Here is a 15,278-nt window from a genome sequence, read left to right as displayed (position 1 = left end):
GAGTAAGATGTCTATGCAGTTTCCTTGGATGATTCAAATAAAATATGAAGGGAAATGTTTGTTTTGTGTGCTAGTGACACAGTTTTCCAAGAAAATAGATACTTTAAAATGAAATATTGGAATGAGTGAATAATAAAAAGGCTTAGGGGACGAATGTACAGCGAGCTTTACGAACCCATTGAGCAGCTCTACAGATGTTTAATCTCCAGCAGTCTGCATGTCCAGCACATTTAGTCTACGTGCTTCAGTCTGTTCAAGGCGAAGCTTTTAAATCAATGATGCTAGATAGTTTCATGAATAACAGGGTATTGTGGCAGCTGTCCATTCCATCAACCAGAGATAGTGAAGATTGTGAAGACTATTTTAAACTTATAGATATTCAAATTTGTCGCTTTTTAAAAATGTTGTAACCCATTTTAATTATTGAAAATACTTTTAGTGAGTAGAATTAAAGCCCACCCTGATCTGTCACGGGCTTCAAATTTAATTTCAGTCAAATCTGAATCGTCAATGTGAGCAGTAACATCTCTGTCAGGTAAATGTAGTGGTACAATGTTTTCTATTACACAGTGAGAACCATCCACCGGACATTCATATTTCTTATGGGTTGTTTGTATGAGCACGCATCTGAACAGGCGTGTTTTAAATCAAACTCTACTAGTGATTTTCAGAGCATCACATGCGTTCATGTCTTAATGTTCTCTGTTACAAAGAGAAAATCTAACCGCTTGATTTCAGGCCAATTGACTTATTTATTTAGCCCTGCTGAATATAAATTGTGTGGTTAATGCGGCTGGTGGAGTGTGAGGGTTTCGCTGAGGAGCCCCGGGTGCTTCGCTGTGCTGCCAGGTTGTAAACAGAGGCGGCCTGCCGGAGCTCATCTCGTATACATCACTCCCCACTTTATGTTCTCTGCACGCGCGTGTAAATGAAACCTGCCGACAGGCTTCAAATGAAAAGGGGAGATGGGGAGGCACGTTGATGCCCAGAGGTAGGGGGGGGGGGGGATGGAGGCTTGAGGAATTCCTGGAACGCGGCTTTAGTGAACGTAAACAAAATATCAATACATTCTGTGTGCCGGGGCGCAGACTAAACAAAGAGGAGGACGAGGGTGCAAGAGGAAGGGGTGGACGTAAGAAAGTGACAGCTAATCATAACCTGCCGGGACCGAGCTCGCGCATGGTCTGACTACTAACAGTAGTTGTTGGTACTCAGACCATTTAAATCCATTTCAGCAGATTCACTTCAGTTTTTTTCCAACAAATTAGGACATTTTTACGTTCAGAAAAACAGTGCACTATATTGTGGACACAACGTTATGATGATGGCATTTCCCTACTGCCTTCCCTTATTAATTATTAGCCGACATAGACAGCAGTAATTATAAATCTTCTAAAGTCGAAATCCCACAGATACTTAATTTACTATCCAAAGTCACAGGTTTACATTTAAGAGTGGAGTAAAAAAAATGTTTTTTACAGGTTCATAAAGTAAATAAAAATTTCCGCAACTAACCCTAATAAAGTAGGACAAGTAGCATCTAACAAAGATTGGTAAAAAGTCAAAAGCTCCCATTCGAAAGCACATCTGTGTTGAGTTGATGCATCCAAAGTTCCACATTTTGAAGAGGCTTCCAACACTATCAATGACTCCCATTAAAGCACAAGTACAGTGTATCTTGTCCAAATTTGCTTTTCGGAGTTAAAATAACACGAGAAATGAAAAAACAAACAGCAGCCAGAAAGAAGAGGACATCCCACCTCCTCTTAACGGTGGACGTGACAGTAATCACTTTGACCCGCCGCTTAATTTGGAGCGGTTTGTGAACGAGAGAGGGGAAGACGGAAGGAACATAAAGAGGCAGGACTCTCTCCTCCTTTCTGATTGTCTGTAAACACAGCTCTGCTGACTCCACCGTCCCCTTCTAGGAAATGCAATTTGTCTGATTTATTGTTCACTTCCGTTAGAGACAGATTCCTCCTGTCCCAGGGAAACAGGGTGAAAATGAAATCTGGCGAAACACAACTCCAACGACGACAACGATGTGTTCAGGGAGCCACTTCTTCTCACACGATCATTAATGCCAAACCCACTTTATAATCAGTGACCTGAATTGTCTCTTGTCAATACATTACAGTGAACTCGCTCTACATTTTCCTATCAAATGATCCATCAATTGTGTATTGATTGCACCTTTGACATCTGGACACGCAATTCTAGTTCCTCATCGATCCCTTGGCCGCGTGCCAAATAGAACTGCAGAGGAAATGCTGCTGGTTCGCTCGGAGTGAACGCCTGTATATTTGCCAGTAGAATAAGGACAGGGATCATTTTAGAATTCAGAGCCTTGAGCCAATTTAGAAACTTGGATTCATCAGATGTAGCGGAACATGGTCCTAAAAGGACAGGAAAGGAGATGGGAGGGGGGGTGTTTCTCCATGAAGATGAAAGGCCTCTCTCTTGAACAACAACAGTGTTCTCTGGGATGCTTCCAGAAGGCCTTTTGAGGAAGGTGTTACAAATGAGACGGCTCCAGCAGTGACAGCCTGGCATGGCTTGACGTTTCGCCTGAATTAATAGAAATATGTCCAGAAATACATTTTTGGATTTCAAACAAAGTCTGATGCATTGTATAACAATGTGGTCAATAAGAAAAAATAATAAATACAATGATGACTGGTGCTATTTCAATGCCTCACATACATCTTTCTGTAGTATTGAGTGACTTGTTAGCTGATGAAAATACTACTATCTGTTTAAATAGAGTGAAGGAGGCATATTTAAAAACCTGCCTGAGCCAGCATTCCTGACAGTAGGTCATTTTAGGGGTTTTCAAAGTAAAAATCTGCATTCGCCCATCATGACGTAAATATCTTAGAATTATGCTGAAATAATCTATACATTTCTTCTTTTAAAAGTAGAAAATAACTATATTTTTGCATTATCACGATCCCTCATTAACGGGCGGTTGGACGGGGATGAAGGTCGGGTCCCAGCAGGAAAAACTTTCATCACGCAGGATGCAGCTTGACCTCTGCGCCCCCGTTTGGACAACATCAACGTGAATGATCTGTCTGCGAGTCATAAACACCGGCGGCATAGAAGGGAAGCAGATGGGCCTCTCGGTCTGCGTGCTTCCTCCTCTTGTTTCCACTGGTATGAGCTGTCCTCCAACACCTTTTCCTCCTCCTACCGGTCTGCCTCCTCCTAAACTCTGCATCACTCTCCGCCTCTACGATCTTCCTAAATCTCACTCTCAGTCACGAAAACAAACTGCCCCCCCCCCAAACCCCCCTCCTTTTTTTTTTTTTATGACACACCAACGTCGCTCTCTGCAGCGTGTCCTGCTGGATGGCGATCTGTCGTGTGCAGTACAGTCATCTGTTTATGAGTCACCGACACACGGCACCTTGTTGCCTCAGTGTCGTCCCTCTAGAGCTCAGTGCATCTTCGCTCAGGTGGAAACACTGAGAGCGAAGGCAAACACTCAAACACAACAACAACAACAACAACTGTGCAAACGGCAAGCGGAATTAAGATGGAAACTTGCGAGGCGAGATTAGAGGATTCAGAGTAAAAAAATGATAATAACAAGTGGCTTTGTAACGGATGGATGGAGGGATGCAAAAAAAGAATAGTTGGGAAAATCAGTACTTACATCACCCGGTAGAACCCCATGGGCACTGTTGCTTTTCTTCATCCTCAGGGATGTTCAGCCAGATGCTCTCTCGCTCTGTCTCTCTCTTTCTCTCCCTCTTCCTCTTGTCTCCCTTTGGGTCTTATCCGTTCTCTGAAATCGAAGCCTTTTCTGCTCTGTTTGCTTCGGGCAGCTTCCCCAGCACGCCTGCACTCGGGAGGCAGAGAGGACGGGGAGGGGCAATCAGAAAGTCTCCACTTCCAAAAGTTGAATGCATTGAATGCAAATGTGAAGGTACATAAAACCCAGTAAAGATATGAAAACAATAATATGGTTTCGACGGTAGGGGGACATGTTAGCATGATGATGATGATATCATGCCGACACTAACGGCATTTCACTAATCTTGGACTAATTATTATGAAAAAAATCTGATTTAAAACAACAGCAATTGTTGAAAAAAAAAGGTAAAATGTGTGTGATAATTTAAAAGGCATATAATCAAGTTTATATTAGAGTATCATTGTAATATTTGGAAATAGGTGGTAATGATTATTCCTCATAATTCGATAGCGTGGAGCCGCTCAAAAACTACAAACTTTTTACATACGTTGTTGTCAAACCAAAAACAGCAGTGCGAAAAACTTTAAAATAAAATTAATAAGTAAATGACCTCGATCTCAGACATTTAACACCAGTTTGCAACACTGAACAATCCGAGTTTTTGGACACTTTGTGGATAGCAGTGTTCTAAAAAGTACTCAATTTGTCTAAGAAAGACTAAAGTAATGCTCCTTTCACACCGGTATGCATTATTGCGTATAATTCTATACTATACACTCATCAATAATCGAATGCACCTGTACTTTATGTACGCGTATTCTGACGTTGTGAAAAGAAGAGACAAGAAATTAAAATGACAGCAGACAGCAAAGGGATTTGATTTTTGAGCATCTGATATTCAGCAGCTGGTTCCGATACGAGAAGGAGAGCAAAGTTGTTAATAATGGAGGAGTTTGAAGAAACGTGTCCATTATGGGTTTCTCAAAGACACAATTTAAATTATTCATGCTTTATGATTGAGAGGTTTCAAGTAGATATTTGGAATGAGGTGGTTATTGTGACCATAACGATAACCGGAATGTAAATGAGGCAATGCACAATTCATTTTTGTCTCAGAGTTTCGGTAGTCCAGTTTAGTGCCATTAATTTCTGAATTAATTCCTGATTTCTTCTGAAGCTTGAATTGACATTGTTTTTGTCAATGAAGTGCATAAAATATGTCTCAAACTCAAACACAATTGTTTTAGAAAGTACTTTACAAGAAATTAACTTTCTGGCAATCAAAAAGGCTTTTATCTTCTTAGTGGAAATCATTAATATATCAATGCATTATACCTTATAATAAGCCGAGTTGTCCCTTATAATAAATTCAGGTTATATAACGCGTTTAATTGGTTGTTTCTGTGCTTCAAAAGTTATTTTTATTTATTTTCACCTCCAAGGACTCGAACATCACATTTCCAGGTAAAACCACAAAACACTATTTCAAAGTCTTTCAAATTTCAACTTTGAAAAGAAACAAATCCACATGCAAGTTTTTTTCAAATGATTTGTCTCCTACAAGGATTTACCCCAAAGATATACAATCCATTTGCCATCTTGTAGGCTTGCAAATCATTTTTTGACTGAATGAATTAAAAACAGTGAAATGAAATGACCATGAGACTTTCTCAGAGCTCAAGGTGACAGTCAATATTAACTTGATAATAGAAATAGAAATGATTGTGTTTCAGATAGTTGGAATAAGCGAGTTTGGGGTGTTCTTGTTATCAAATGAATTCCCATCATTGCCTGTCAACGTACACATTTTATAACAGTTTGGCTCTGCACGTTGCAGCAGGGATCTCACTGGCCCTTTCATTTATTTAAGATCTTTTGTCAGTCATTGGCCTTGTTTGGAATAATCTCCCGTGTTTAATTAGTACCCTTCAAACACAATGTTTGGAATAGATCATGAAGTCAGTGATCAGTTATTGTGATAATCATCTCCCAAAAAAAACCTTTTCCAAGAAAAGAAAAAGAAATCTCCCCGAAGCCTATTAAAAGTAATCACGGTAAATGTTTGTTCCAAAGCTCTTTCCCCTACAGCCCTCCTGTGAAAAGGTCACGGCTGGATCCGGAGACACTGAAGAGCATTTAAACCTGAACCCCCCCCCACCTCTCAATCAAAAAGGAGGTCAATGGACAAAACAACCCGCGGATGGAAAATGCTCTCCGAGAAAACAAGCTTCAAGTAACCTCTCATCTCTGCCAGCCCACGCAATTGGTAATCCCCATTGTGGCCGTCTGTACCTCCACCAATACGCCATCGTTAATGCGAAGCGGGCAGCGGGGCGCACGGCAGCACTCCAGATGAAAAGGCCGGGAGGATTCGGCTCGGGGGGGGGGAGCACTCCGGGGTTGATTGTGCCGTCGTGCCTGATTTACGAAGCGAAGGCCAGGGACAAACTTTACTTTGAAGCCAATCGTTTCCATTCATCAGACATGGCTGCTTGAAGTTAACGTTAAAATATGCATGAGTCTGGTGTTTTGTTCTATGGGCGCGGTTGAGAGGAAGGAGCACATTTTTTTTCGCATCGTCTTCCCAAACGAACGGCAGATAGCTGGACAGAAAACAGGAATTGAGAGAAAAGGAATGAAACACAGCGGATGTATTGTCTAAAGCCAGCGGTGCTCAATTAACATTCAGCGAGGTCCAGTTGGAGAGAATTACACATGGCATGATCTTCTTTAATTACAAGTAAAATCAGGATTGGATTTTAAAACAAATACCTTAAAACCTTGAAGTTAAACCATAAAATTATGTACTTAAAAATTGTCTTTTCACAGCTTTTAATCAACTTAATTTAGGTGTGAATTGATGACACCCCAAACAGCCCTGATGTCATTGTTCTCTCATCTTCTCAAAACATAGAACAGACATTTGTGTGCAGGGTTCCTATCTGCAGTAATTAAAACCGTTCAGCTCTGTTGTCCTCGGTCCACATCCTGGTTGGGCAGTGAATGAATGCGTTCTGATTCTGATCATATTGGGCTCGTTGAAGCTTCTTTGTCTACATTTCGGGTGCGAGTGGCTGCGTTTGCTTAAAAGGAAACGTGCTTTGTCTCGAGGTGAAGCTTCACTCCACCTCCTCTGAACGTACGCGACATACTGGTTCCAAAGGGCCAGCGGCAAGAATGAACATTTAAGAGTCAGTCAATTCTCGCTGATTGGAGAACGTCGTGTTAAACAACTTCTGACTCACTGAAGACTCAAGAAATCATGAGGGGTTTGAGCGTTCAAAGCCATTTGCAACAACCTCCATGAATCAACCGTTCAGTGGTCGTTCAAAGTCAGATTTACTGTTGGGAAGGAAACATTGAGAACAAACTAAAAGGAACATGCAGTACCAGGCGCGTATTAAGCGAATCGACTTTACTTACCCAGGAGATACGACTCAGAGGCTCAAAGGTAATGGATTTGTTAACACTCAGGTTTTGTGAAAACTTGCGAGTACCAAAATGGAGAAGTTGGCAGCGTTGGTCACAAGACACGACAGCCGTTGACGGCGGCAGCAGACGCTCTTTGTCTGTTGAGCCGGCCCACAAACAGTAATGTAAAACATCAGCACATGAGCTTAAAAAGAGCGGTGCAGGAATCCTCACGCCTGAGGATAAGTTAGCGTTTGTGCACTTACAGCTGCCTTTTGCTGAAGTCAAAGGGTTTTTGAAACGGCTTTTTGGTGCTTGAAATGAGGTCTGTCACACTTCACACACCCAAAGTTTGAAACTTTTATTTGTTTTCAAAATTTCTCTTTTTTTATCCACTTGCTCGAGAGTGCAATGTTTTTTGGGACCTTAAACAATGCAGATTAATCCAACTTTTCAGGCCTTGTTGTGTGATAACTTTGAGTTTGACGTCCAGCGATACCTTTTTAAAATAGCATAAAAGTGCTGTTAATTTGGGAGGGTTGTCAAACTTAATAATCCAATTAAAATCCAAAAAGCCATTTGATAATCCCATTGGATTTTTTCTTCAGGCAATTTTCTGGAGCACTCTACTGACGCGAACACCGATGTCCACTGAAGGCACTGCTGATGGCCTCATTTGTCCAAACCCATTTTAAAATGGCTTTTTTGGCTCTGATGTTCAGTGTCCCGATATCTCTTATACACCTCCGCGCCCAAGTCAGATAAAAGATCAAATAAAAGAGATTGTGCAATCTTGTTCAATCATCACAGAAATACATCTGAGAGTCAAATAGCGATTTCTTTCCGACCTTGTAAAGAAATGCTGTGGTCCTTTCAAAAGGACTGAAACTCACTTTTCTGAACTTGCTCACATTTCACCTCATATTTGAGTGCGAGGTTTACATCTCACTGGATTCTCTTTACTGGCAACACGTCGCATTGCTGTTTCTATGCGATTTGTAATCTTTCAGAAATGTGGCTGAAGGTTAAGAGAACCACTGTTGACAAAAGCAAATAGAAGAAAAAGAAGCATGCGGTAAACCTCGTCTCTTTTGGCCCCTAGTTACAGTCTGCAAACTAGAGTATTTTCATCCGCCAGTCGCAAATATTGATATTACAACACATTAAAACAGTAAAACCACATTAATCCAGTCACCGTAACACTGCTGTGTGCAGACTTCAATTTCTTTGGTTTTTGATATCATGTTTGCACTGTTTTTTCTTTTGTCTACAACACAAATCCCATCTGCAACCTCACCGGATCACTTACTGACTATCCAGTGGCCGAAGCTGTGTGACAAATTGATTAGATTACCAAGATGATTTGATGTTGCAACCAAAGGAGGTGAACAGACACATCAGTGAAAGTGGTATTTTTTCGGATTTCTGGAATGAAACTACATGGATTATTGACCTGATCGAGAAACAAACACCATGTATAAACTGAGCTGCTATGTTGCTACTACACTGTATAAGCAAGTGGCACTTAAAGACTAATACACATTAGTTCTGATTGCTATTCAAGTCAAGTCTCTTCGGTCCCATGTGCAGAGCTTAAGATACCATTGAAATAGGACTCATACATATTATAAAAATCAATATTTCGGCAGCAATGAGTTTTAAGTCAATACTCTTTTCTCATGCCTCCGTCCCACACTGTTTGTGTGGGAATGTTCGACACACAAAGCAGCTGATGCACTTTTTGCAGCCGTCAGGCTCGCAATAAAAACCTTCTTAAAATAATGCAAACGTTCTGTTCATCTATAAGCCAGAGAGGGACAGACGTACCAGTTCAACAGAACTCCTCCATTGAGCGGCGAGACACATTCATTTCCTAAATCAAAGTGAAGCGCGAATGCATCGGAAATATTCAGCGTTCTCTCGGCGCAAGTAGAAAGGAACTTTTGAGATGGGTGAAGGCTGAGAGGAGTTTGTTGAGGAGGAAGAGGAACAACACACAACTGTGGCAGTTGAAAGATGACGTCAGCGAGGAGGCCACATGCAGGGAACCCACTGCCCTACTGTACAGGGACAAAGAGAGAGAGTCTGTTTCCACTGGGTCACGTGTCACGAGACAGGATTGATCTGCCGTTTGTCCTGTTGCTGCAGCAAACATCATCCCTGTCGAGTCATTAGAAAGATGCTCTTTCAAGGTGACAGTACAAACTGTCTTATTTGGTCATGACACAAGAGGAAACAGGGAGCTGCCAGCGGCCCCCGTGGGTCTGCTTTGATGGGTTTTTTTCCCCCGTGTTTCATTTCTGTAGCATTTGTGGTCGTTCATCAAGCTGCACTTGGCAGGCGGATCAGCGGACAGAACGCAGGACTCCGGCGGAAGGAGAAGAGGCGGACCCGGTTTACACCAACCTCACTCGGTGCTCAAACATGGTCAAAAGTTGATGGACGACGTCTCCCTGACGCCAAATGTTATCCGTTATCTGCCCTGAGAATTGTTTAGTTGCTTGGTAATGATTCGTTAATACACCATGTACTCCTTTGGTCATAATAATCATTCATCACAGATAATATCCTCTTGCCTCTCTTATAATCAGATGAAAAAGGGTGAAAGAAATGCTTCATTCAGTATGCGGATCTAGTCCTGTTAGACGTCAAAGACCTACCAATCTATTTAAAAGACAAAAGAAAGAAACAAGAATAATTAGTGGGCAAGGACACATGTCCTCTGGATGAGCCACTTGAATGGAGTTGCTGAACAGCCCAATAATTATAAGGGGTGTTTCATTCCGTCATATTTAAACTCCCACACACACACAAAGAACAAATTGGAATCACAGGGCTCAACGTCTATTGGGGGTGATGTGTTTGAAGTGCTGCCCGCGAGAGCACTTCATCACTTATCCTTTCACAAAACGGTGCCATTGGCCGCCGCAGGGATTCAAGCTTTTGGGGGGAGTAAGGAGGTAACAGAAGGCTTGGCAGAGTCTGCAGGATTCGGGCCGCAGAGGGGGACTCTGGTGAGTGTCACCAGTTGGCAACCTCCATGTCAACATGGCAGCAAACCCCTTTGATGGTAGCTGACACAGACATGAACCAGTGCGCTTTGAGAGATTGCTGAGGTTGAAGTAAATCAATCAGGCAATCTGTATCAATCAGGGATGCAGGAACAGTCTTCCAATTAACGTTCATTCGAATATGCAACGGTTAAAGCGCGCCCGTAACAAACAAAGCCAATAAATTGGATTGGAAATTCATGAATAATAATGTCGAGCGGGTTTATTTTTAATGTGCTGCAGCCTGCAGGCGTTCCTGCCAGTAAAAGCCATCAAAAAACTCAATCAACAAATCAGAAAGAAATGGCGCCCCACAGTCATTTTCCCCTGATGCGCCACTACATCGAAGGCGAGAGGAGAGCTAGACGGGAGCTTTCTACGTGCTGCCAAATTAGTGGAATCTGTCTGATGTGAAACAGACGCGCTTGCAGGCAGTCTGTGATACTGTCAATGAGTTCAATAGACATATAAAGCAGGATATTCAATTGAGATTTACGCAGCGGTCATTGCACCGCACTAAACCTGACAAAAACAGAAGTGTGAAAAAGACCCGAGGCGTCTCCGTGAGAGTAATGCTGGTTGTAAGCCGAGCTGGGCTGTTCCTCAATATTAATCCTGCACCCCCCCCTGACGGAGCAATTTCCCCCATATCTACTAGATACCACGAGAAAGGAAATTGTAATTCGTCCTGGACAGTGATAAAAGAAGCACACTAAAATGGAATCAGTTATATATTTGGTGCCCCTAAAATCCCATATGGCCCTAGCCTGGCCCCCATCTTCTGAAATGGTCTCCTAACGGGTCGGCGGATTGACACATAATGGAATGGAAGCGTGTCGGGTGGACACAGAAGTAGCCAACTTCAAAAAAACATTTCTATGGATTCTGGTGCTCATCTTACAAATGCTGGAAAGGTTGATATTTAATACGGAGCAACGTGATGTGCTGCAGACTGACGCAACCAATAGCTCCATAATGCATAGCCATCTAACTTATTCTGCTTGAAAACCAATGAATAAATCGCTTACTTCTGAGGCTTATCGGTGCCTCTTCTTCTCCTCGAGCCAGAGCAGGGAGGACCGGCGGGTATTCAAGTCAGCAGACTGTCCAACCTGAAAGACAAACAACGTATGGATAACCAATTTCACATCACAGCAACAACAACAACAAAAAACGGCCCCATATTCCCCCGTGAGAAGCAATAGACACGGACGTGTTCACGAACGGTAGAAGAATATAATCACTTGACAGCGTGGAGCCACAACCGTGAAAGCCCCGAGACTTGTAAATGCCGTTGAGCTCCTCCTGTTCCAGTAAATGCACGAGTGTTATCGCAGTTCAGATTAGCATCCCGGGTGTTGACGGGCACTGAACCATCACACACTGCTTTCTGTATTTACAATAAAATGAAGTGAAATAATCTCAGTTCCTGCAATGACAAACTCTCGAGCAGTCCGCAGGCCCGAACCGCGTCCATTTGTCATCTGGAGCATCAGCGTTCTGCTCCAGTAACACCAGTGAAGCCACAAACCTGCCCGTAAGTGAGTCACCAGTCTGGTAGCCGGAGCCCTTTGGACAAGAAGCTGGATGTTCAGTACGTACTCTGTTGTTTCTGCCCTGACTGAGAATAAAAGGACGTCCCGGTGAGGTCACGCGACACATGCACGTACTGAAGTGCTGCCAATTGGGGTTTAAAAGGAAGGAAGGAAACACGCGTGTGTCACAGGACGGTTACTACGGTGGCATAATGGAAGAGATACACAACTGATGATTCACAGCTGTAAAAACTAAAATATTTGTGAAAGATAAACGGTCAGCGCTTTCAGATCCCAGTGGATTTTAGTCGATGTTCAGGAAGGGTTAGAATATCATTGTGGTCAGCGGAGACATTCGGATGTCGATGTTCGTGAGATCGACTGCTGTGCTGTGACCAACACTCATAATTGCTTCTTTCTTCCTTCCGTCCTTCGGGGGGAAAAGCTTCATGGTTCTGCTGTACGACATTATGCTGCACACAATTTACACGCAGCTCCTCGAGTTAAACTGTGTGAAAAAACATCAAAGTTTTTATGTTCTTTAACACATTTTCACGGCCATTTTTAAATGTATTCCGTTTCGACTGCACTGCCAATACCTTTTTTTGCATTTGAGCAGTGGGGCACATTTTGGTTTTATCGTAACATTATCTCACTTAATAGCGATAGCAGACGCCAAATGACCACCTGTGGTCGCCTTTAGTCTGTTGTTCGGAACATGGAGATGGGGAATAAAAAACAATCATAATTACAGCCACAGTCTCCCCTTTAACACACACTAAAGGCCACTATTGATTCTCTGTATTGAAACAAGTCAGACTCATTAAGTTGCAACAGAAATATAATGCCAAGTTCCACTCCTGGGTGAAATAAAGGGCCCATCCAGAGCCATTCATTGTGTGCATGTCAATAGTGGACCTCTCTTCACCTTGACGTCATTGCTAAATGGACCCTGATTGGTGCATAATTGCATTCAACGCACTTAACAGACCACTCCAGCAACCTCTCCAATGTCTATATTTACACAAGCCTTCACTTGTCCTCGCCCGCTCCCCAAAACTTCATTTTCCCAAATTCAAGTGAGTTTCAAAGCCAATCAAAAAAAAAAAAACAGTGCGCGGAAACACGGAGCGGGGACGCGCCTTTACCTCGTCTGACCTCCGGCCAGCGGTTCGTGTGCAGCCCGTTTCCCAGAGTAGCGTCCCGAGGCGAGTTTCAAACAGGACGCGCCGAGTCAAAGTGAACGAACCGGCCGGCGGGGCGGAGGAGAGACGCCCGCACGCGAGAGAGCGGGAGAGACAGAGAGAGAGAGAGACGGGCAGCGCGTGCACGCGCGCGGAGCCTGCGTGACAAGGACTGAATCAAGAGCTTTCAGTGTGCAACCCGAGACGTCTGAGTGCCTCCGCGTTGGAAATATAGAGGGAATTAAGATGAGAATGGCTCCAACTGACGGAAACATGCCGCCCGAACATCGCCACGCGTCCCCCGGCATCATTCGGTGGAAAAGGTGCAAATGTGACACAACTTTGAAATTCAAACAACTATTGCCCGATGCCGAACGATAAAAAAATATATATTTGCACAATTGACATTTAACACCTCCCTGTTTCGCTCGTGGCAACATGATTTCGTCACAGCAGGATGGTTTCGTGCAGACTTACCGGAGGAGAGGGTGTGTGCGTGTGTGTGTGTGTGTGCGTGTGTGTGTGTCCGCTGTCCCATGCGCTGATGCGTTCGCGGAGATTGAACCGTGGTCCCCCGCTTCTCTCCGGCTGCCTTTGTGCTATTGGCGCTCGTTCCCATTCCCGACCCCCGAGAGCGCATCGATTGGCTTCGACCCCGACGACGCAGATACCTCCGTTTACCAATGGCTGCCGGTCCGCCCCGCCCCCTGCCCCGCCCCCATGTCCGTCCCTCGGCCCCGCCCCCCGGCCGCCCTGCGTCCAAGGCCAGGCGCAGGGAAGCGGTGATGTGTCCGCCTCAGCGTCCGAGCTTTTAAACCAAGAATGGTCAGAAGTTTTGATGTGGTAGCATATTACATACATAGCACGTATCCATCTGTAGCATCACAGTATTACACAGCTTCACAACGTGATGTGTTGCATGTGGTTGTGGTCCTCTAAACTGAGCCGCAATGTGTGAGGGTTCAAGACCAGAATGAGTAGTCTTTGATGTCTTTGCTGTTGCCAAGCAACAGCTGTCTTGAAATAGTGATGAATAGGTGTCCCTGGGCTTTCTTCATTCTTACATTCATCCTTGGTTCTTCTCAATGTCTCGCTCTATCTCACATTAAATAAGAAGTTTGACTCTTAATCAATATCAATAATCAAAGTCAATATCAACATAAATTTACATTTTTCCATTTTCATTCATTCATCCAAAGCATCTTATAAAAAGTGCATTCAACCATGGGTACAGACCCAGAACAACAACAAACAATTTCTTAAAGAAAACCAAACTACTATAATAATAAAGTGCTAATAAAGTGCTATACCTACGCCAGTTATAGTCGGTAGAGGTGTGTTATTAATTTGCCATGTTATGGGTTTTGGGATATACTATGCACAAGGATTTCTTATAAGTAACTCAGCCACAGTTGATCAAATACATTCTTTTCCTTTAAAAAAATGTACAGGCTCATCTTGAACCAACATGAGGTCTCTCCCTTACTCCGCTCGACCTGATTTAACATCAAATTCATAGTAGATAACTGGCAATAATTTATGAGTAACCTTTACTCTAAAATGAAATAATCATCTGTAAAATGAAGTTGCTGCTCGGAGGTCAAAGGCCAAATTAGTGTAGATGACACAAACACAAGTTATGCATCAAGGTCAAAAGGTCTTAGTCTCCGAAATCATGAAAAATAGACAAGACGTGCATCAAGTGTCCTCCAAGGTCTGCATCTCTGTCTAGTTCAGATAAATACCCTCCAGCGGCACATCAAGGCGTCCCTGCTGGGGGGAGGAGGGTCGGTGTTGCAGACTCTGGCGTAACACTGCTTGAAATACTGTCACTAAGTTTTCCCAACATGCAGCCATTTTCAACTCTGCCAGGCTGTTCAGTGCACGCCACATGTTCACACCTTGAAGCGATGGGGGGATTTCAAGTCCAGATGTGCGCAATGCAACCCCTCTGGACTAGCTTGTGGCTATGCTATTAGCATTTCTATATTTCCAGCGAGACTTCATTTTCTTGTTGGTTACTGATTTTTTTTTTTTTTTTTTACTGTTATTTTCATGTTGAAAATATTCTTCTGTGACTCTTTTATTTACCTCCAGACCAACTGTTATCCTCTAATCGTCCGTATGTCAACTCATTTCTTAAACTTGACACAGCCAAGCATTTCTACGCAGTGTGGAGTACACGTACTGCACACACACACACTTTTTTTTTTAATCTTCTTAAGTGCTTTTTAACCCGCAGCACCGATACAGCAGCAAACCTCTCGGTGGGAGGTTCGTACGAACATGCTCGCTCTAATCACTAGGAGCAACAACAGATGGTTTTCTATAGAAATTATCATTCGTTTACAGAGAGCGTTGCTTTGTTACAGAGAGGAAATGCACTCTGCTTGACGTG

General features: G+C 43.2%; 1 protein-coding gene across 4 annotated transcripts in view; it reads right to left on the bottom strand.

Moving 5' to 3' along the window:
- The window catches only part of LOC120815869 (3',5'-cyclic-AMP phosphodiesterase 4B), a 39,084-nt gene extending 25,588 nt beyond the window's left edge, over positions 1-13,496 (bottom strand). Inside the window, exons 1-3 of one of the 4 annotated variants that reach the window (XM_040170912.2) lie at positions 13,358-13,496; positions 11,190-11,273; positions 3,659-3,844 (exon numbers count right to left, since the gene is read on the bottom strand). In XM_040170912.2, the coding sequence (XP_040026846.1) occupies positions 3,659-3,700 (42 nt within the window). In that variant the 5' untranslated portion in view covers positions 3,701-3,844; positions 11,190-11,273; positions 13,358-13,496. Of the gene's footprint in view, positions 1-3,658; positions 3,845-7,123; positions 7,267-8,938; positions 9,072-11,189; positions 11,274-12,844; positions 13,107-13,357 lie in introns of those variants that run through there. The other 3 variants (XM_040170913.2, XM_040170915.2, XM_040170914.2) reach the window with 3 other exon arrangements.
- Between the last annotated feature and the right edge of the window lie 1,782 nt (positions 13,497-15,278).

This window comes from Gasterosteus aculeatus, chromosome 3 (assembly GCF_964276395.1).
Source record: "Gasterosteus aculeatus chromosome 3, fGasAcu3.hap1.1, whole genome shotgun sequence".
Lineage (NCBI taxonomy): Eukaryota > Metazoa > Chordata > Actinopteri > Perciformes > Gasterosteidae > Gasterosteus > Gasterosteus aculeatus.
The sequence above is the reverse complement of the archived record's forward strand: the minus strand, read 5'-3'. Positions and strand labels throughout refer to the sequence as shown.